Raw genomic sequence first — 22,557 nt, 5'->3', positions numbered from 1 at the left:
CGCGCCCCCTAGCGAGAGAGAAAACACTCCTCTATTATGCTATCCCAGACTCTGTGTACGAAGCAAAGTGAAGTAGCAGAGTCTGGTATTACCAGGCTAGCAGTTAAGGCCTTTAAGCACAAAAGCATCAAAAGACTTTAAGTTTTATTTAGCATACATTTAACCACTGACATAATAGATGGAATAGACCTTTTACAGCCAATACAAGCAATTTATCATAGGACATATGGTTTTAAAGCTTTTAATAGTTATAGTGCCACCTATGGTCCGATCTCCATAAAACTTTGCATGCTTGTTAATAATGTTATGTCACATATGCTCACCTATTTTTTGTGAAGTTCTGACTTTTGCTTTAGGATTTATAGGCTTTTGACCATATTTTGGCACGCCCCTTTTCTAAACGACCCTGTTACAGCCACCCAAATAAAATATTTCAACTTTTTTTGGATGATTATTGATCTAGAGAGCCCAGAGAATAGGCTTAGACTGGTTTGGTTCCGATTGGGCGAAAAACCAGGGACTAGTTCGCAAAAGTAGGTTTTGGACAAAATTCGACATAGCTGAAAATTTTTCTTGCCTAAATCGAAAATACATTTCGTCCGTCTTGAGCCAAGGATCACAGTGGTGTAAAAAAGCCTGAGGCTATGCTCACCAAAAACAAAAATACAGTAAAAACATAAAAAAATGATTCCATTAAAATGAAAAATTATTTAGATCATTTAGAATTCATTCTAATATGTCGATTTGGTGCTTAAGATTTGTTTTTTTATAATATCAATGTTGAAAGCAGTTGTGCCGCTTAATATTTTTGTGGAAACCATGATATATTTTAATCCATCAAAAGTTTGAAAGAACTGCATTTATATTAAATAGAAATCTTAAAAAAAATAAGAAATGATTATTATTAGTTTTAATAAAATGTGTTGTTTTACTATTATATTATTATTATTTAGATTTCATGTTATACATTTATACAGTAGGTATTTAGAAAGCATACTAAGTACAGTTGCTAACCTTTGAAAACATCAATTGCTGTGCCTATTCTTTGAAGTATGGTGTTATTTTCAAAGCCATTTGGCAAACATTGCCATTCTGAAAGATTATACTTTTTATTCTGGTGGGCTGCAACAAAGACACAATTCCCACCCCCACTGGTTCCTTACTGTCTTTCTCCTACTCGTCTCGCTACTTCAACAGCCTTGATGCAGGTGTGTGGATTCATATCTGTGTGTGTGTGTGTGTGTGTGTGTTCACACATAAGCATGGCTGCAGCAATGTGTGACACTGTGAGAGCGAGGGTGGAAAAACATACTCCCAGAGTCCCTGAGACAGCAGCCCACATGGCTTATCTCCTGGTGTTACTGCTGGTGGAGCCCTTTGGATTTTTGATGTTCAAATTCTCATACACTCCGGAGTCATCATTCATTCTGTGAAAGAGTTGAAAAGACATGTGTTACTAAAATAAAGTGGAACGAAAAGACAACTATTATAGAGGTAAAAAAAAATACAAAAACGAAACTGACAGTTAAAAACACATTTTATGATTTTATGTGCTGTTAAGTTGCATATTGTGTTTTATTGTTTTAGAACAACTGACTCACAGCAGCGTCAGAACCCTTATGGCGGAAAATGATTCACTTAAGAACAAATACTTTTAGAGTTGAGGAAGTGTGGGAGATAGTACAGTTTACCTAAAGAAACTGAACTGTTTTCCAGTAACAACACTGTGTGGGCCATTTTTTGCAAATAGTGTGTTTGTGTGCAAAACAGGAAATCAGCACTTACACAGATGAAGAGCGAGACGAGCTCATGTTTGGCTTGGCTCTGGCATTTGACATCTGTGGGTATTTGATGTTAGAGTATTCTCTCTCCTTCGTTTTATTCCTCTAAAAAGGTAAATAAACATAACATGGAATATCAAACTCACACATTTAATTTGATAAAATAAGGGATGCCAAATATTTAAATTCTTTGTAGTTAACATGTTAATGCATTTAGTTTCTTAAAAAACAAAACAAAAACGAAATAATGTTTCGATAATGATAACCAACGATATACACTATGGTTCTTTTGAACTTTCTATTCAACATAGAATCTTGACTTTTATCATGGTTTCCACAAAAATATTAAGCAGCCCAACTGTTTCCAACATTGATAATAGTCAGAAATTGAACACTAAATCATTATATTATAATGATTTCTGAAGGATCACGTACACTGAAGACTGGAGTGATGATACTGATCATTCAGCTTTATCATCACAGGAAAGGGTCAAATAAACATACAATATACAGCCTCGGTGAGTTCCCCCCAAAAAAACATTAACAAAAATCCTCACTGAACAGTATTTTATAGTACATTTTTGCAACAGCGCTCTTTATTCATCTCAATAGCACAAAAAAAGATTTAATATTTCTTCAAACTCCTCATATCATTTTACTTTTGATAATACTGTACATTAACAGTCCAAAAAAAGGGTCTATGTTTTTTTTCAGATCTTTTGATCCATTGGACAAAATAGGCTCACACAATTTACATATGAACACGACTGGAGACAACGGAACAACATACCGAGAGCAGCGGCTTTCGTTTCTGCTCTGACAGCCGCAATACTCTGCCGAATGCTGTGAGCACGTGTTAGAAATCAGGAATGGTGAGAGAACATTGAGCTTGGGACGTTTTTTGTCTTCAAATCAAACTTGGGTCTCCGATAAGGTTTAAAGCAACACCAAGGAACTTTTCCTCTGCGGTCGCCCTACAGGTTGGAAGCGGAATTGTCCATTACTGTCGCACGCGCACACTCGCTGTTTATCCAGCACCGGCTTTGGAATCAACAATGGCCACAGACAAGGTAGAGCATGATGCATGATTTTATGAAAGACATCCCAAACTAAGAAAATCGATGTATGCCGTAAAGCAGTCGAATTTTGTAGTTCTTTTTGTGCTACAAAAGTTACATAGTGCCAGTAAAAGCGATACAGACCACGTCAGGCTATGGCAGATGTGTCATTCAACCTATTGCAAGTCGATGTACCATCACAAGGGTCTTGGAAATATATTATGAAGGTTGAAAAACGACATAGTGTTACTTTAAATCCTGTCTGGCTAGCGCGCTTCCCTTAATGTGAGAGTAGGCGGTCTTTTGCGGCTGTATGAGCACATGCGACCACATGACTGTTTACACTAGGAAAGCAATCCGGTCAAATGCGTTTTTGACTACCTCTTGAAGTGGTCAAAAGTGGACAAGCTCAAAACGTTTTAGACCCTGTTTACACCTGTATTCAGCGTTTTCCACTTGTGATCTGATCGACCAAAACGCATCTTAATACCAGGTGTAATCAGGGCCCAAAAGAAGAAATCATTCCATCAGTGAATATGTCACAGTAGCATCAGTTGAAAAGAAGTGTTCAAGTACCTGCTCCTCTTCCAGTCTCTTCTGAGCCGTGTCAATGTATTGCTGAACAGCCATGTAGATGAACTTGTACTGGGCCTCGGTCTGAACCATACCGGATCGTTGCTGGCGCACTCTCTGAATGGTCTTTGGGATGTCAATGTCACAGTCCAAACCTGAACAGTGCGTTCAGTTGTGTTATATTTTATCATCAAGAGGCATACAATTCATAACAGAGATAATTTTGTATGAAACAGTTACCTTGTCTGTTTATGATGTCGATAAGGATGTCAATCACAATAATTGTGCCTGTTCTTCCAATCCCTGCACTAGAATGTCAGTGATAAATGGAAGTTTAGATTACAGAGCACACAATGAAGGAAAACCTTGTATTTTCAAATTCAGTACAGTCATTCTTTATCATTATAACACTCTTAAGACTACATTACTCTGGAGCTGAGCGAGGTGTGCAGTACCTGCAGTGAACCACTATCGGTCCACTCTCTGGAATGGCGCTCTGGGTTCTGTTCACTTGCTCCAGGAAGCTCAAGACTCCTCCTGGTTCATTGGGAACACCGTGATCAGGCCAGCTCAGGTACTGATAGTGCCAGACACACCTGGGAGGCTCTCTCTATAAACCACAGATGAACAAAAATTACATGAAATTATTATCAAAGAAAAAAAGACTAAAAAAAAATGTAACATAATACATGTTTAAAGTCACTAAAGTAAGTCAGAAGGTTCTCTCTAAGCTGCTACGGTAAACAAAAAGGTCAAAAGTCACGCCTGCCCTCTGGTACCGTCATCTCAACTGTCATCACGGTGCTCTTACCCTGTCTAGACGTGTGACTTCAAGCTCTCGCCGTATGTAGTCCTGAGCTGTGTGTTCCTCAATGTTCTTCACACACACCTTCCCAAACTCCTTTGTTGAATTTAAGTCCGGCCAGTACCGCACACACTTATTCTATAGATAGAATTTAAGTTTTCAGTTCCAAAATATAATCCATGTTGCACATCTCATTACATTAGTGATGTTTTAAATGAAAATATTATAAAATGCATTAGTGATTCTCAAATTAAGCATTTTTTGAAACATGTAGCAGTCATGATTGTGTGATCTCAACTCAATCTCAAATCCTACAAAACATTGCTTCATCCAGGGCTGGATCTCACCCGTCCTCTCTCCATCTCCTTGGTTGTCATGACAATAACATGAGTGTTTTCCTGATACACCATTTTCCAGAAGTCTAGGACGGTGTTCTGAAGGCAACCCTGAGTGGCGATGAACACTTTACCTTCATCCATATGACAACCTTCTTCATTAATACTCTAAAAAAAATCAATGAGGACAACACTCAGAATGATAAAGAACATCCAAAATATTGATCACAGTTCCAGTAACCCAGAAAAAGCATGACATGCAAGCATTATGAGTGAACCGGCTTACTCGGATATAGTTAGCATTGATGTAATCGGAGCCTAGCGCATCAGAATCCACCTCCTTGATCTGCACTCGAGTGGTGTCGACTGCAACAGAGAAAATGACCATCAAAGAGTCCTGGAGATTAACGGTTGCTCGATCATTGAATTATGAAATGTGTCTGTCCATTATGAAACCTGTAAAACACCTTTACTCACATGGTAGTATGTTCTTATATCTGTTCTTGTTTTTATTTTCTGGTCTCTGCCCCTCTTTTCTGGGGTAAAGGAGTTTACATTCTTGCTGCTGTAAAACCTACAGAACAACAGGGAACAAGATAAAGAAAGCTGGGATGAAATGTGGCTTCAAGCAATAAACCCTTGAAAAGTATTCACTCCAACTTTGCTGTGTAATGAGATGTTATGTTAAGTCAGCACCCCCTGCAGGAATGTCCCATTTATCTGGACATTACCGCCAAACAGGAACTGCAGTTTAAGAGGTCAGCAAGCAGAGAGTCTTTTTTTACACAGCTCTCATATCAAACAGTCCTCTGAGGTTTAATGAGTGTATTACAGTGGAAAGTACGCTGTCTGTTCTCTCAAACAAAACCTGGACTGAATCACCACATCCTATGATGAACAGAAAATATGAGTAGACAAATGAATATGGACAGAAATACCTCAAATTCTTCCCAGAAGCCTTGCTTGGGTTTCTCTGAGTTGTCAGCTACTTTATTTAATTCCCGTACCCGGTTTTCAATGTTTGCTGCATTTATCCTTGTGGCATTAAATGGCTTGAACATATAAAGAAAGAACAATATATATATATATATAAATATATATAAAAGACGAAATGTACCTTAAATGTAATTATGAAGGATAAAACAGCGGTGTTTAATTAAAAGAAATACAGCACAAACACAGGTAAACATTTAAAACAAAATATTAATACATAAATTTGGGTTGTTAGGTGTCACATGATACAGTATACAAAAAATAAGTTTGGGGTAGGTAGGGTTTTTAATGCTCCAGTTCATTACTCCAGTCTTCAGTGTCACATGATCCTTCAGAAATCATTCTAATATGCTTATTTGCTGCTCAAGAAACCTTTCTTATGTGTTATTAATACTCAATGCACAATGTTGTGCTGCTTAATACTTTTGTGGAAACCATGGTACATTTTTTTTCAGGATTCTTTGATAAATAGAAAGTTAAAACGTTTATTTAAAATATAAATCTTTTGTAACATTATAAATGTCTTCACTCTCACTTTTGATCAATTGAATGCATCCCCGCTGAATAAAAATCTCTTGTACCGGTATTGTATATTATTTTATGTAGCCTAGTTGTTTTGCATTTGTAATTAACTGCTTGTCTGAAAAAGAAAAAAAAAGTTTGTTTCTTTCAGGCTTGGTTTAATTTACTCACCTGTTTAAGGTGAACAACAATTCCACTCTTCTCCACCATGGGGTTTTTCTTATAATGCTCCACTAAATCTGCTAAAGTGTCAAACCTCTCCCCTCCTCCTACATCATATTTCCCATCCTGGTAAAGAGAACAGACAAACCAGCCTCTCTTTAAAAAAAATACAGATTTTTATTTTCTTGAGAAAATTGTGAAGTTTTTACTGCATTTTTACCTGATAACGGATCATGACATGGGTGACTTTAGTCTTGCGGTCTACGTTTTCATGCTTTTCTTCATTAGTGAGGACGGAAAGCACAAAGTCTCCCGGTTTACTCTGACTCTCTCTCACCAGGAAGCTGCCGGATTTACCCTTCTCCGTAAGGAGCTTTTCAGCATCTCTCCCCGAAAGATGCCCATGATACCACCTGAGACATACAAAACACAACAATGAAGCACAGAAATATGTCTAAATGGATTATGTGTTTCGGAAAAATACATTTGAAAGAAATAAATTATGTAAACAGTAAACACATATGTATTCTGCAATTTCATATGCAAACCTTCTCATTGTAATATAGGGGATTCATAATGTTTTGCCTCCACACATGAAAAACACCTACTTTTTAATTGTCACCCACAAAACCGTGCACATTTTTAACTTTCACTATAGAAACTATAGTGCAGACTATATTTTGTGGTCGGAAAAATTTGCTTGCGAATGTAAAGACTGTGAGAGCTGTTATGATATGAGGATATGTGTGGGAGGCGTTCGCTCACAAGCTGGAAAAACCACAAAAAACGAGCCAAATATAATCTTTGAATGCAAATATGTTTTTCACCTACAATGTTTAATGTATATACAGGTGAAACTCAAAAAATTAGATTACATTTTGATGATTATGGCTTACAGCTTATGAAAACCCCAAATTCAAAATCTCAGAAAATTAGAATATTACATGAAACCAATCAATAAAAAGGATTTTAAGTACAGAAATGTCAGCCCTCTGAAAAGTATAATCATGCATATGTATATAGTTATATATACTAAATATATTAGTTTCACCTTTTATTTTTAATTACTGAATACACACACGTTTGCAAGATATTCAAATTTTTCGATTTTCACCTGTAAATATTTCACTTTGATTGCACAACCTAGAGGACGTTGCACCATATAGATGGCGTATAAACACCAAACCCAGGTGAAGGAAGTTAAAAAGTACACTAAACTCTAAAATGAGGCCAGACCTAAAACACATAAACGTCAAACATAAACAGAATGAAGGAAAGACCTGTTCTACAGTGGTAAAACAAACTGTTAGTCATGAAATCAAGATAAGCACAATCTAGGGCTGACAAACAAACCATAGATTCTGACGTGCCATCAGTCTGCTACTCTTCCTTTCCACCGATCAACCCTCTAAAGGGTTTGAACACTAGGGGTCAGGATTTCTTCTCTCCACACTATTTCCACTGTCGAGCTCTAAGAGCTCTGGGTAGATCTGGAGCTGCCGTACCTCTCAGATGTGGGATCCTTGCAGTTTAGCGGGTATTTCAGCTCGATGACATCTCCGTTGCGTTCCCGCAGGAGGTCGAGCTGCTCGGTGTAGTACTGGACCAATTCAGCCAGAGTGGCGAATTTCTCCCCTCCGTACAGGTCATAATAGTCCCCCGAGTTCTGGATTTTAATATGGGTGACCTCATCGTTCCTTCTGCCCAGAACAAACAGATGGGACACAACAGGGAAAAAGCAGGGGGTGGGAATATGAGGGATGACAGACAGGATGGAAAAGATGGAAAAGACAGATAACAGTTAGGAGGTTAGCACTGAAAACTGACATTTTAAACCAGGGTAAATGCTGACGTAAAAATTTGGCAAAGATACAGTAATCTAGCTGACATAAAGGTTTTTATTTTTATTTTCGAAAATAGCAAGAGTGAATTAGTAATAGTCTTAGGCTGAAAATTCTAAAAATATTCATTGCAAAACTTCACATTATGCCATCATTTTCCAGCAAAAGCTTTTTCAACTTATAGTCATTATAAAATTACATTTTAGCTGTAAGATATGCAGCTTATACTAAATGGTTTTAATTTATTTTAAGAAATCAATCTTTAATGTAAATCCAAACCTGTTCTGCAATTTTTGGCCTCTAAAAAGGATTTATGATTTCGTAGGATTTTTCTGGGTGTGCAAGTGCGCTCTTTTACTTTTATTTGCTTGTCAAAAGGTTAAATTAAATAATCACGATTCACAATTAGTCTTATGATCTTCTGTAATGAAAATATTAATATGCAACTTTTTAATTAAATACAGTAGTAATAAAAGAAACAAAGGTTGATGAAGACAAAGACCAAAAAAACAAACAAAAAAAAAACACATTATGAAAGTTCAGAAGTTAAAATGAGGGACAAAGTTTTTGGAGCAAACAAAGTTCTAAACAGACTATACTAAATAGAAAATGACTCTCAATAGACTTCAGGTATACTCTCGCTAAAACTGTCAAAAACTGCACAGCAGCTTTAAATGGAAATGGCACAGTATGGAAAAAGTAGAAAGGAACACCTGCATAGATATCATCAGCTGTGCTCAGGCGCAAAACCTCAACTTAACGCTTCGTGAGCAGATCCCAACTATTGCAATTCAGCACACACACACACACACACACACACACACACACACACACACACACACACACACACACACACACACACACACACACACACACACACACACACACACACACACACACACACACACACATGTATATATAACTACAAAAAAATCTAACACAATACAGAAACCAATCTAAAATGAGACCTCGATTCCTCTCCCATTTACTGTCTCTGGCTTTCTCTAGGCATCCATTGCTCTATCCTGGCCTGGCTCATGAAATTGCACTCTGCACAGTGTAATTGCATTCTGGAGGTAAGAGAGGAGGCAGAGCGGTGAGGGGCTAATGGCTGCTGACTGCAGCAGATGAGCGTCTCTGCACTGTGGGTCTAATGCAATCACAAGTTTGCCTACGTTGAAAGACATCTAAATGAAGTCCTACAGTACACTTCAATTGTTTTTTTATAATAATAATTCTACACATAAAATTATTTTATGATTAGAAAACAAATAAAAAAATGTATATATATATATATATATATATATATATATATATATATGAAAGTAATGTGAAAACACGTCCCCAAAACATACTGAAACATAACTCTATCTGACTATTACTGTGGTATCTCAAACTTCTCATGCTCATGTACCTTCTGAGCTTGATAAACATCAAATATGCAGAAACACAATGTTCATTTTCCTTTGATATCACATGAATCAGGTGCACTAATTGCAAATTATTCAATGCAACAGCCAACATGCTGGTCTTCTGGTATGTTTATTAGTTGTTTGATAATAGACTGCTGGCACCCTGTCAGATTCCTTTAACTCAAATGCAAATTTTCTGAATGTGTGAATGTGATTCAATCATTTGCATGAGGTTTTATCATGTCCAGAGTCAGAGTAGAATGACAGAGCTGTGGCTACAGTCAGATTCAAAGGCCCCTGCTGACTACTTTTACCTTCGAGCATGAGATTATCATTGATTTTCCAGCTAAAGGCAGCCTCTGCAGAAAACAGGACAGAAACACAATACTGCTATTGAGCCCCTCTACAGAAGTTGGGTGCCTAAAATAATAGGTTTTTCCCAGAATTCCATGTGGCCGCACATTATGTGGATGATTTTTAAACAAAAATAAAAATGAAATAAACACAATCATGTCATTCTTCAAATACATTTGTCTTCATATTAGTGCACCTTGTCTTAAATCAGTCAATCAATCAATAAATTAAATAAATTAAATGAATAAATAAATTACCATTGTCAAATATTTTTTTTTTTTATAAAACAATACTATTTTAATAAATAATACAAAACAGTGCCAGCTGGAATATTTATGCCATGTCAGGGCTCGACATTAAGGCTTGTCCGCTTGTCCGGGACAAGTGGATTTTTTGTAGGACAAGTAGAAGAGAAAATTAGTTGTCCGACCGGACAAGTTAAATTTCAAACAAAATAAAATGCCATGTTACTTCACGTTATGTGCCACTCGTTACGTCTATTTTACAGGTTTAATTTTACAGATTTGAAACGAAGACATGTCCTGAATGTGAATGGCCTGTGAATGTCCTGAATGTGACTCGCAGAAAGACGCGCACCAGTATGATGCGCATGCACAGACCGCGCGCCAGAATACAGTTCTCTTTCGCGCTTGAACGAACATCAACACACACAATTAAGCCAAAATGTCATTTGTCGAGTATCTTCATAACACAAGAGCAGTCTTATGATGGACATAAAGAGTTGTGACTCGTGAGAGAATGAGGCGCGTGTGAGATCCGCGTCTCTGTCCACAGCGGCTGCTCTTAAAGGGCCAGCTACCAATAAAGTGTTCTGTCAGTAAAGTTAATGAAAGAACAAAGGGAACAGAGAAAATTACTCACTGCTCTTGACTAAAGAACTTGTGTAGCTTTAATAAGGAGTAGTCTATATATAATTTATAATTTATCCTGCGCAGACTGTTTGATAACTTTATTCAATTTCTGTATATGTCCTACCTGTTAGACAGTTCATTTTTATCCAAACATCAATGGCTTATTGATCATTATAGGTGTTATCAATCATTTAGTTGTTATTGCTAATTTCAGAATTATCACTAATCTGTGTGTGCATTTGGTTTAGAACCAAACAAGTTGACTCATGAAACCATTTGTTTATTATATCGCAATCGCATATCACAACCGCAATATTGATCTCAATAATAGGAATATGACATTTTCCCCAAATCGTGCAGCCCTAGATAAAATTATAAATCTTTACCCGGACAAGTGACTTTTGTGCATGGACAAGTGAAACATAAATTTACTTGTCCGAAGGACAAGTGCCTCAAAAAGTTAATGTCAAGCCCTGCATGTACATTATCTTAATCCACCAACCATTAGCATCTGTGGCATTGTGTTCCGACAAGGGTGACCTCTGACACGACATATGAAGTAGTCGTAGCGTCAGCTTAGGTGAGAATTGAAGAACACGGAAACGCAGAGGATAGAGCAAAACAAAACACTGAATTAGAAGTCTAAAACGAAAAGTTTTAAAGGAAATTTTCGATATAAGAGAAGAAGTCAGGTCAGAGGTCACCCTTTCACCGGAACTCGACTCTCTCGTGAACACCCGTACGACCGTTGCTGGACGCCAGTGATTATACAGTAGTTTATAAAGTTTTAAAGCTCCAGTAGGTCACTTTTGTAAACAAATATTTGTTAAAACTGTCATTATGTCCTGACAGTAGAATATGAGACAGATAATCTGTGGAAAAAATCAAGCTCCTCTGGCTCCTCCCTGTGGTCCTATTGTCATTTGCAGAAATACACCGCTCCCGGTCAGAAACAACCAATCAGAGCCAGGAGGAATGTCTTAGCAGTGTCAATCACGCTCGTGTACGCGCTGATCACCCCTCTCTTGCACAACGCGAGCGCGTACCGTGTTCTTGACTCTCCTGTTCGAACTCGTTCATCCAAATGAACAAATCTTTTTTCGAGTCATTTCGTTCATTCAACGAACGAAATGACTCGAAAAAATATTTGTTCATTTTGAACGAGTCTTTTTCGGAGTCATTTCGTTCATTCAACGAACGAAATGACTCGAAAAAAGATTTGCTCATTTTGATGAACGAGTTCGAACAGGATTACGAACGTGCATCACAGAACAGAGCAAGGCGAGCATTTGTGCTTATAAAACTTAAAGTTTTGTATTTATTTTTGAAATGACCGATCGTTTCGCTAGATAAGACCCTTATTCATCGTCTGGTATCGTTTAAAGCCCTTTGAAGCTGCACTGAAACTGTCATTTGGTCCTTGAAACGTTTGTGTCCTATTGAAGTCCATTATATGGAGAAAAAGCCTGGAATGTTTTCATCAAAAACCTTCATTTCTTTTCGACTGAAGAAAGAAAGACATGGACATCTTGGATGACATGGGGGTGAATTATCAGCAAAAGTTTTTTTTAAAGTGAACTAATCCTTTAACGTTATCTTACTAGCTATTTATAACTTATAGAAAGAGTGCAACGTTATAGTTACATGTATTGCAAAATACATAATGATTTGAGGACCAAGTTTGTAGTCAAAGTATGGACAGGCCATAGACAATTTAAAGCATATTGTTGATGTTTCGTCCCTATTAGTGAATGTTCCATAACTGTTTATAATCCGCTGTCATCGGTGGCCCTGCTTACTAGCCTGCTTCACGGCAGGCTCCGCTGTGGGGGAGGAGCTGTGGAGGGAGGGCTGTAGCGCAGCAGAGAGCAAGGGGGTTGGACCTGTAAGTTGTGCTTGTTCAAATTTTCAGGCTAAGTCAACATTTTCTCAAAACTCCCTACTGCAACTATAAATATAGATATTTTTCTTACAAAAACCAATCGCTTCCCTTTGGAAGGCATTTATTAACCCACTAGAATCGTATGGATTATATGATAGATGGATGGATGCGGTTTTTGTAGCTTTAAAAACTTTGCCACTATTCAATGCCATTACTAAGCTGGGAAGAGCCAGGATTTTCATTTAATATAACCCTGATTGTATTTGGCTAAAAGAAGAAAGTCATATACACATATGGCTTGAGGGTGAGTAAATTTAAATTATGGGATCATTTTCCTTTATGGGTGAACTATTTCTTTAAGTCTTTATAAGTGATCCGATTGGGTTGAACAGTTCTGTTTACAACAGTTCAACTCATTAGACTGTCTAAATGATGTTTAGACTATGCATTTGCCACCAGTCGATTGTGAAATAAACATTTGGCTGGGGAACAATCTTTTACAAGTCGGCCTAGGGTTACACAAAACAATGCTATAAAATAGACATTCACTTAATTTTCACTTCATTCTCTACACACTGGGTCTGGATTGATCGTTACCAGAGTAGAAGTCATAGTGAAAGTTTAACCTAAAGTAAAGAGTCAAACTATGCTCTGTGTTTGTGAAAACAGTTTTAGAGGGTCACTTCCTGTTCCCTGCTCCTGTTAGCCATAACAGGCAGACAGGAAACACCTCTTGACACATTTCACCTGGCCCTGACACATCATACGTTACACTGCAGCGCCGCGAGCCATTCATCTGACTCGGCTCCCAGCTTTCTGTCTGCAACTTAACGGTTAACAATAGTGCAGACGCTGAGCAATAGTTTCCACCCAGGAAAAATGGTGAGAGACAGATAAGAGAAACAGAAATATGGAGTAGGGGAACATAATGCATTGAAGTCCCGAGGTGTCAATTTGGCCAAATAACTCCTTCCTTTATTTAATAATGCATTTAATAAAGAAGAATTTTCTTCATAACTTTGTAATTAAGGTCTCATCTGCCTACATTAGGCCTGAGAGGCAGAACGGCAGTGAGACTTGATGATGTCTGAGTAACTCTTGTATTGATTATTTGAAATTATGTTATTTTTTATTTGTTTTACTGGGTCTACATTAGTCATGATATTTCTGTCATGACAACTCTCGGAGTGTTTAGCATGGTAGATATGACAATGTTGATGTGTTTTGGTCTTGGCGGAGTGCTGAAAAGGGGTGGGGCTACATAAGGTCTATACACAACACTCTGCGGTGAGCAAGTAAGACATGCTGCTGCTGTACAATATAGCATACATGAATTACCCGTAGCAGATCTACAATACACAGGTGGAGCTGGGGAAGGTGGAGGGTTTCTGAAAGTGCGCTGCACTGCTACAGCAAATGCTGACCAAGTGTTTGAAGGTTGAGCACCAAGCTCATTGGCTACTGATGCAGCAGGAACCAATCAGCTGTGCCTTATAGAGAATGACGTGATTGCAAAAGATTGCAGGGTTTCCCATACGTTCATTTATTTGTGGCGGCCCGCCACTTTTCCCAATTTTCAATTTTCAAATTTTTTTTACAAAGCCTATTTAAAATCGTATTTGATTTCAGAGCACCGTAGCGCATTCGCGCACCCCTACCTCTCGCTCGTCCCTCTCTCTCTCTCTCTCACTCCCCCGTACCTCTCGCGCTCTCTCCCTCATGGAACACCGCTGCACAAATCTGTCCAACTAAGCGCTGTCAATGTTGGAGACCCAGCTTTAAAAAAGTTATTAGTCGGCATGCAAGGAGCCTAGCTAATAAGGAGAGCTAAGTTATTATTAGAATACAGCTGGATTTTGTATAGCACGCGCGCAGAACACCCCCCCAAAAGCAACTGACCATTCAATCAAGTATTTTAATGTGTCATGCTATAATTATGGGTAATCTCAAGTGGTCCAAAAGAGGTTGCTTGATCATTATTAAATCTTTTTTTTTTATTACCTCTATATTGGTATTCCAAAAACAATTATATAAAGCGAAACAAAAATACCAATACATAGAGGAAATCACTCAATCACTCAAAAAATGGAAAACTAAAAATAGTCAAGCAACTGACTTTACAATTTTTGGATCACTTGAGAGGGAATGACCTATATTTAAATACGAATATGGGCCAAAACCATACTTACATATTACACAAAAAAGTCCTGAGTAATTTCTACATTAATTCTGCACCAATTGCAAATTAAATATAATATAATAACATACCATTGTTTGAACAAAAGTTGTTGACAATTCCAGAATGTACAGCAAATGTTCTAAAAAAAAATTGAATACAAGATAGGGGTTGAGGCAAAGTAATGTTGATTATATTTATTTCAATACTGATGCTTAGCAACAGCCGAGTTGCAGCCTACGGTATGCAGTTCGTTCCAAATCCTTCACTTGTGAGATTTCGTGACGGTTAGGAAGGCAGCTACTGTATGTAGGCAGTAGCCTTACCAGGTTTTACAACATTCCAATTATTCCAGTAATTCAGTACTAATAAAAACACAAAACATGGGTCCAAAAATACAGTAATCAATAGCCTTCACTATTAACTTGTTTATATACTAGTATGTCCATGCATCTGATAATCATAACAAGCTGACATCATAGCTTCACAGCTGGGCAGATAAATCAGTCTGCATGCAGCTGGGCTACAGCCCTGAAGGCTCGTGTTGGAGTTGAGCCATGTGGCCTTAGTTCTGGAGAACTTTAGATACAGTGAGAGTCTTACCACCGTAACCACAAATGGCTGATCTGGCCTACACGGCTTCCACGTCTTAAAGCTATTTTGAAAGCCCTTTTTTCTCTCTCTCCCTCTCTCTGTCCGTTGACTTCTCAATCACTCATCAGACAAGCAGCTGCAGTGGCTCACAGACCTGCTCACAAGCTGACACTGTAATTCTTAAGCACTAGCCCAGGGACAACTTAAAAGCTCTGAGGTTCTGGTGAGAGTGTGAGGGAAAGTGCCTTCTATTACGGTCATCTACGTATGAGCATCTAATACTGATGGCAACCAATAAAAATACAGCTGTAATCCTCAATACACACTGACACAATGCAATATGTGTGCATTACAAGACAATGGTTATGTTTTTTTATAGTTTAGTTCCAACCTAATCGAGCTCTTCAGGATCACTTGAAAACACACAGGCAGAGTGTGCTGAAAATAAACTTTGCAGGACAGTGGGTCCCCAGGAGTGGTGTTGAAGAGCTCAGTCCTATTGTGTTTGTATTTTATGACGTGATCTTTTGAGCTTTCACTGCATGAAACAAAAGCTGACAGAAATCAATGACACATTTCTATTCACGCATTTTAATGCTTTACCAAGCATGGAAGCAGTCAGCTAGACAAACAAGTACACTTCCAAGAAATCAATAACTAAACGTTTAACAGGGGAGATGCAATTCATGCTCAACTTCACAAACCACAGCAGGTCAAAACAACATAATGATCGGGATAAGCGTCCTGTGGAAAAAAAGCATAATTCAAGAAAAGAGCATAAAAGCAGTAAGGCAGGTGTGGAGAAGCGCATTGTGAATATGCTGACCTGACAGACAGAGTGAAATCCCCAGGGTTGCTCTTGCTGGGTCTCGCTAGAAAGCTGCCATGGACGCCGCGTGTCAGGAGGAGGTGTTCTGCCTCGATCCCAGTGATGTTGGGATGAAACCACCTGAAATTAAAGCAAAATGACGAACTCAGAAAATACATCAAGTCCTGATGATCAATAGCTAAGAGAGCTTTACCTTTATCTCATGATCAAAATTCGCAAAAATGCAAACACTTCTTATAAAGGTACAGTGGGATGCAAAAGTCTGACAAAATCTCTAGTACAAAAATGTTCTGCATTTGTAACTTATGCATTATTTTATATATGTTCAAAAGTGTGGTGTCATTAATATTTCTTTTTTAAAGAAATCCTTTTATTCAGCAATGATTTATTGAATTGACTGAGTGACAGTAAAACAAAATATTTCTATTTCAAATAAATGCTGTTCATTTTTTTCTTTCCTGAAAAAACCCCCCATGATTTCAATGAAAATATGAGGCAGCACAGCTGTTTTCAACATTGATTATTATCAAGAGAAATGTTTTTTTGAGCAGCAAATCAGCATATTAGAATGATTTCTGAAGGATCATGTGACACTGAGGACTGGAGTAATGATTACATTTTTAAAGATTAAAATAGAAAACTAAATTGTAATAATACTTCACAATGTGACAGTGTTTTTTTACAGTATTTTTGTCCAAATAAATGCAGCCTCGCTGAGCATAATAGACTTAATTTAAAAAGCATTAAAAAAATCGTGCCGACCCAAAACTTTTAAACGGTACATTTAAGTTCAAATAAAATGGGACCTATATGCACTTCTGCATCCTGTACATCTCAGGATCTGCAAACTCTTTAGTTCACCCACCCGTTCTAGTGATGTCATCAAGCAAGCTTAGCCACATGTATATTTGTGTCCAATTTCACGGCGAGCGCCAATTCTAATCAGTTACGATTTGCTGTGTTTGAAAAGTTATTTCCTAATCCTTTGGGGTTGATGGGGGGGGTGGAAGGGGACAAGAGGTCATGTGTAATCTGGGCTGGTGTTGGGCCCCAGCTGTCTGGCTGCCTGCAGCCCGTCTGTCCCTACACCGGCTCCCTCACGTGAGAAGGCTTTGTGAACGGCCGATCAGGGGTCAGGAGTAATTTTATCTGCGTGCTGTTTCAGAGCGTGGCCGCCTGCTAGGGGCCCCATGTCTTAATCTCACTTAAAGTGACGGCAAACAAGTCACTTACTTTCATCTTGACAGAACCTGACCACAATATAATTTATGTTATACACAGCCATTCAAAAAGAGGTCTCTTATGATCACCAAGGCTGCATTTATTTGATCAAAAATACAGTAAAAACAGTAATATTGTCAAATATTATTACAATTTAAATGAAAAAAAAAAAGTAAAATTATAGAAAATATATTTTGATATAAAATGTCATTTATTTCTATGATGGTAAAGCAGCTTATTACTCCAGTCTTCAGTGTCACATGATCCTTCAGAAATCATTATAATATGCTGATTTGCTCAAGAAATATTTTTTTTAATTATCAATGTTGAAAACAGTTGTGCTGCTTAAGATTTTTGTGGAAACTATGAGTCCTTTGATGAATAGAAAGTTGAACAGAACATCATTCATTTAAATAGAAATAGAAATCTCTAACAATGTAAATTATTTTCCCGTTACTAATGAACAATTCCATCTCTTTTTCAAAAAAATAAAACATTAAATTCAATTAAATAAATAAATAAAACCTTACTGACCCCAAACTTTTGAACTGTTGTGTACACATAATTTGTCAAATAATCCTCATTTCTCAAATAATGCCTATAATTCGCAAGTGTTGAATATAATAACAAAACATTCTATACTGTGATTTAATGAGATTTTAAGATAAATTATGTTACGTATGAATTAAGGAATATTCAGGGATAAGCAGAATCTTGCTGTCATTAGCACCAAACATAATTTCAAATTATTCCTTAATTCAACAAAACTTCATTTACGTTAGCCAGCTTGATAGCATTACCTTGGTGACATTGAAACAAAAAAGAAAATGTCTAAGAAATGTAAGATTTGGTGACAACACAGCAGTTGTCATTTGGCCAGGAACTTGCTCACATCTGCCCGAGACATCCAGACCTGTGGTGCATTACTGCATACAACTCAACATTTTCTACAGCATGCCTCAAATGTTGTTGAAAGATTAACTTGTATTGAAAAGCAGAGGTTGTAATGTGCACATTACGTCTTACCCCGGTACTGTCATTTTAAACTCTAAACATGATTTCACCCCATCTTTCCAACGAAAGTCAGCAAACATCACTCACTTCCTCCCGTTCTTTACCATAGAGGAAGTGTTGTAGTACCCTTGATGTAGTAGTGTTTCTACCTATGAGCAATAGTAATCACTGCTCAGAGGGGAAGTTGAGAGTACAGCATCTCTTCCCCCCTCATCATGACTAACTGCTTATGATTCTATGTTTATCAAAAGGGCTATATTTTCCCCTCTTGTCACATCATCACTACGCATGGTTACTAACTTGCCAATCTTTTGTAATGTTTGAAGCTGAAGCAAAAATACTAAAATATATGTGGATTAATAATTCATTGAAATTTCTGTCACCACTTTCCTTCCTGACAATGACTTTCAGAAAAGCAAGCCCAGCAACTACGACCAAGATGAAAAAAGTTGTACACAAATACATTTGTAATTCTAATAAAAAAAAGGAACTGTAATTGGTTAACTGTGAGATAGCATTTACAGAGAAAAATTACATTCAATTTAACAGGAAAATACACATAATTGTACTGTGAACCACTGTACAAATTATGGGTTTTGGAAGTGAAACGTCTGAATTACCTTAATATTTAGATATATGCCACACTATATAAGTCACTACAATGACAATTTGGCACCCGGTTATTTATATATATTTTTTTGTGAATTTCTGTCAACTACAGCTGAATGTTGACAGTGTATAAGTGCGAACGTAAATATTTTTCATATTCTTGTATCGCCCGGTATGATAAACATGCCATATATGTCATGAAGAACTGAAAAAGATATAGCACTAAATGTGGTCTGTGCTGTGTAGATAAACATGACATCATACGTTAGCTGACAATACATGGGCTTTGGGCTCTATATCATTTTGCAACATTAAAGCAAAAAAAAAAAAACCCGTAATATTCTGTTTTAGAATATTTAACTGTGACTTCAAATTCATTGGAATATGGAACATGATGCAACAACTACAAAAGACAATTATTAATGAAACATGAATCTTGGTACATAATTTTGGGATATGAGGTAATCTGAAAATACATAAATGAAATCATTTTGCAAACTGTAAAACAGCAGGTGACACTAATCCCAGATAAGCTGTTATTTATTTTCATAAAACAATGATAGTGGGCTTAGTCTGACCTGACCTCTTACCCTTTCTTTTCAGTTTGTAATCCTGCTCTTCACAAAAAAACTAAAAAAAATCGATGAAACTGTATATGAAAAAATAACAATAACTTCGCAATTTCACAATAATAAAAATAAAGAGTGCACTTAAAAACATTTCTGTTTAAGCTCTTGTAGTGTTTAATTCTCTTGTGATGGAGGGTCTGGTCTATTATTCGAACAGGTCTGTACAGATGCAGGTTTTGCACCCAGGAACAAACATCTTCGGGTCACTTCTAAGCTTCACTGAGCTCCCAGCAGCTCTCCAGGAGCTTTCCTCACGCACAACACAAACACAGCCACAACAAATCACAAAACATCCTGCAAAGTGCGCGCACACACACCTGCACAAACAGCGGCACAGAAAGAAATGCGTAACGCAATAGCATGTGAATTCGTCCGTGAAAATGCCATCGACCTGATACAAAATGATAACAGCAACTAATGCCTCATGTTCCTACCTCACCATTCTGTTCGGAGCCTGTCAGTGCCCCTGCTTTGCTTCAGAGTTGGTAATCCACGCTTGGTACAGTTACACAAGGAGGAAGAGAGGGGGCAGGGACTTGTTGGAGTGCTGGTTGGAAAGAGAGGTGGGGGTGTTTAATCTGGGATTTGGATGCGTGTGAGCTGCCCTGATAGGAAAGCCAGCCAGCACAATCAGCTTTTGAGCAACTGTCCATCCCTCCCTCCTCTCTCTCTGAACGTGACGCAGTGTGCCCGGAACACTCTTACACCCCTTATCTTTATCTTTGCTACCATTAGCTTTAAATGGAGAGTTACAGCTTTTGGGGAGTAAAAAAAAACAGCACTGGACACACAAAGAAAACCAATTGAAATTGGTACAGTACAAGATTATATTCAGAGTAGCTTAGAGCATACTGGAAATATTATTTGCATTGCAGTTAATCAGTATTTTCCAGTAAAAAAATATTTGAACATGCTTAAAAACAAGGTACAGCTAACTTTTGTTTTAATACACCAACGTTAACATTTTTGGGGTCAATAAAATTAAAAACTAAAATAAAAAGATTGTTATAGTCAATATTAATATATTGATAATAGTCAAATAGTATTTCAATTTAAAATAACCGTTTTCTATTTTAATATATATATATACTTTTTAAATTCCCTCCATTGGAAAAGCTGGAATTTTTAAATGGCCATTATAACTCAAGTCTTAAGAAAGTCTCAAGTCTCATTCTAATATGCTGATTTGCTGCTCAAGAAACATTTCTTCTTATTATAATTAGTTGAAAATGGTTGTGCTGCTTAAGTGGAAAGTGTGCAACTTTATAAGATTCTTACATGAACCGAAAGTTTGAAGAACAGCATTTATTTGAAATAGAAATATTTTGTAGCATAAATGTATTTATTGTCATTTTTCACCATAATGTGTCCTTTCTGAATAAAAGTATCAGTTGTATGTGTTTATAAACAAAAATACTGAAAATTTTTTATTTTATTTATTATGAGATAAAGCTACAGTAACTGACTATATGCACATGTGGAAGTTTCGAAGATTTGTTCCTTTGCTCTAGCACTTTAAGTGTGTACGTGCCAGCTTTTCACTCGGCTCTGCTACTATAAATTGCATAAGTGAAAAATGCTTGCCAAATGATGAAGTAATTCTGTATCTAAATCTCTGATTGATTTGAAAAGATACAGAGTAAACATCATGTGTATAAAATGTCCTGTGTTGGCTTGCGAAGCTTTTTTCTAATTACAGAGGAACTTTGGCATGAGTCACTAAGGGACAGAGAGAATTAGGACAGTCCTGAGCGCCAGGAAAACACCCGGATTCCCCCAGAATGGAGCTGAACACAATATCGTGAGTCCAAAATATTAAGAGTTTTAGCTTTAGGTAAAGCTGAAGCGTGTCATTTGTGCCACCAAACAGAATTGCAAAAAAATAAATAATGACATGTTTCCCAAAAATCTGCCATTGGTTGGACAAACAGACAATCCCGCCTAAAATACACACCACTGGTTGAGCCAATGTTGCTATGCCAGAATGCTCAAACAAACAGCAGTGTTTTCTGCCAAATACTGTTTCCTACAGTGTTTACACTTTTGAGAAATCAATCTACAAATGGCTTATTTCTGATCATCTCTGCATCTCAAACTGGGACCACAAATGACCGGTTTCATGGACAAGGCTTAAACTAGTCCCAGACTAAAATTGAGCTGTTTTAACTGAAAGCAACTGACATACAGTATCCTAAAAATTGTCAGTGCCATTGTTTTATCTCAAGATGCCGATCAGTAATGTTTTTTTTTTCTAAAGGCACATTTATAAAAGCTACTTAAATGTCCTAATTTAACAAAGGCATAGTCCTGGCTTAATCCAGGGGAAAGTATTTTAATGTTGAAAAATGGTAAACTTCAGCTGGTCTAATCAATTCTCTTTAATGCTTTATCACCCCCCTTTCTCAATGGAAGTAATATTGCCCTCTAACTTCCCTTTTAACCTTATAAAATCTCAAAAGGACACAATACAATCTGTGGCCAGTAGTGTTATAATAGTCTGATTATAGAATGCAAAGGAAGAGCGCTTCTGTTCCTTTAGCTTCCCCTTCCATAAAATAAATGCATGACTCGTTCCCCTGGTTTAATAATTAACAGCCATTGTCCAGCATGCAGCCTGATAAAAATAGCAATGAACTATGGCAAAAAAATAAAAATAATAATCTAACAAGATGAACGAACACCACAAACATGGAATGCTGTTAAATAATATAATTGTTAGAACTATTTGAATCATAATAAAACCAACAAGCAAATTAAATGAAAATGCCAAAGGATATCTAAAATGGGAATGGCAACATAATCCTCTTTTGTCACATTTATATTGGCACATACTGTGTTGAGTGACACCAGAGACTCTCTTGCTTATGATAACTCGGGGGCACAAATGGGTGCACA

At 37.2% G+C, this 22,557-nt stretch overlaps 1 protein-coding gene across 2 annotated transcripts in view; it reads right to left on the bottom strand.

Moving 5' to 3' along the window:
• Positions 1-22,557, bottom strand: part of ptpn11b (protein tyrosine phosphatase non-receptor type 11b) — a 44,578-nt gene that overhangs the window by 4,363 nt on the left and 17,658 nt on the right. Inside the window, exons 1-15 of one of the 2 annotated variants that reach the window (XM_077218675.1) lie at positions 20,097-20,340; positions 16,187-16,309; positions 7,735-7,929; positions 6,450-6,642; positions 6,239-6,355; positions 5,491-5,604; positions 5,030-5,126; positions 4,839-4,918; positions 4,565-4,720; positions 4,224-4,355; positions 3,868-4,022; positions 3,653-3,720; positions 3,416-3,567; positions 1,786-1,886; positions 1,313-1,427 (exon numbers count right to left, since the gene is read on the bottom strand). In XM_077218675.1, the coding sequence (XP_077074790.1) occupies positions 1,346-1,427; positions 1,786-1,886; positions 3,416-3,567; positions 3,653-3,720; positions 3,868-4,022; positions 4,224-4,355; positions 4,565-4,720; positions 4,839-4,918; positions 5,030-5,126; positions 5,491-5,604; positions 6,239-6,355; positions 6,450-6,642; positions 7,735-7,929; positions 16,187-16,309; positions 20,097-20,104 (1,773 nt within the window). In that variant the 5' untranslated portion in view covers positions 20,105-20,340 and the 3' untranslated portion in view covers positions 1,313-1,345. Of the gene's footprint in view, positions 1-1,312; positions 1,428-1,785; positions 1,887-3,415; positions 3,568-3,652; positions 3,721-3,867; positions 4,023-4,223; positions 4,356-4,564; positions 4,721-4,838; positions 4,919-5,029; positions 5,127-5,490; positions 5,605-6,238; positions 6,356-6,449; positions 6,643-7,734; positions 7,930-16,186; positions 16,310-20,096; positions 20,341-22,557 lie in introns of those variants that run through there. The other variant, XM_077218676.1, reaches the window with a different exon arrangement.

Source organism: Siphateles boraxobius, unplaced genomic scaffold (assembly GCF_051911475.1).
Source record: "Siphateles boraxobius isolate OS27281-9 unplaced genomic scaffold, OSU_SipBor_1 77, whole genome shotgun sequence".
NCBI lineage: Eukaryota > Metazoa > Chordata > Actinopteri > Cypriniformes > Leuciscidae > Siphateles > Siphateles boraxobius.
Note: the sequence above shows the minus strand (reverse complement) of the source record. Positions and strands in the feature narration are given on the sequence as shown.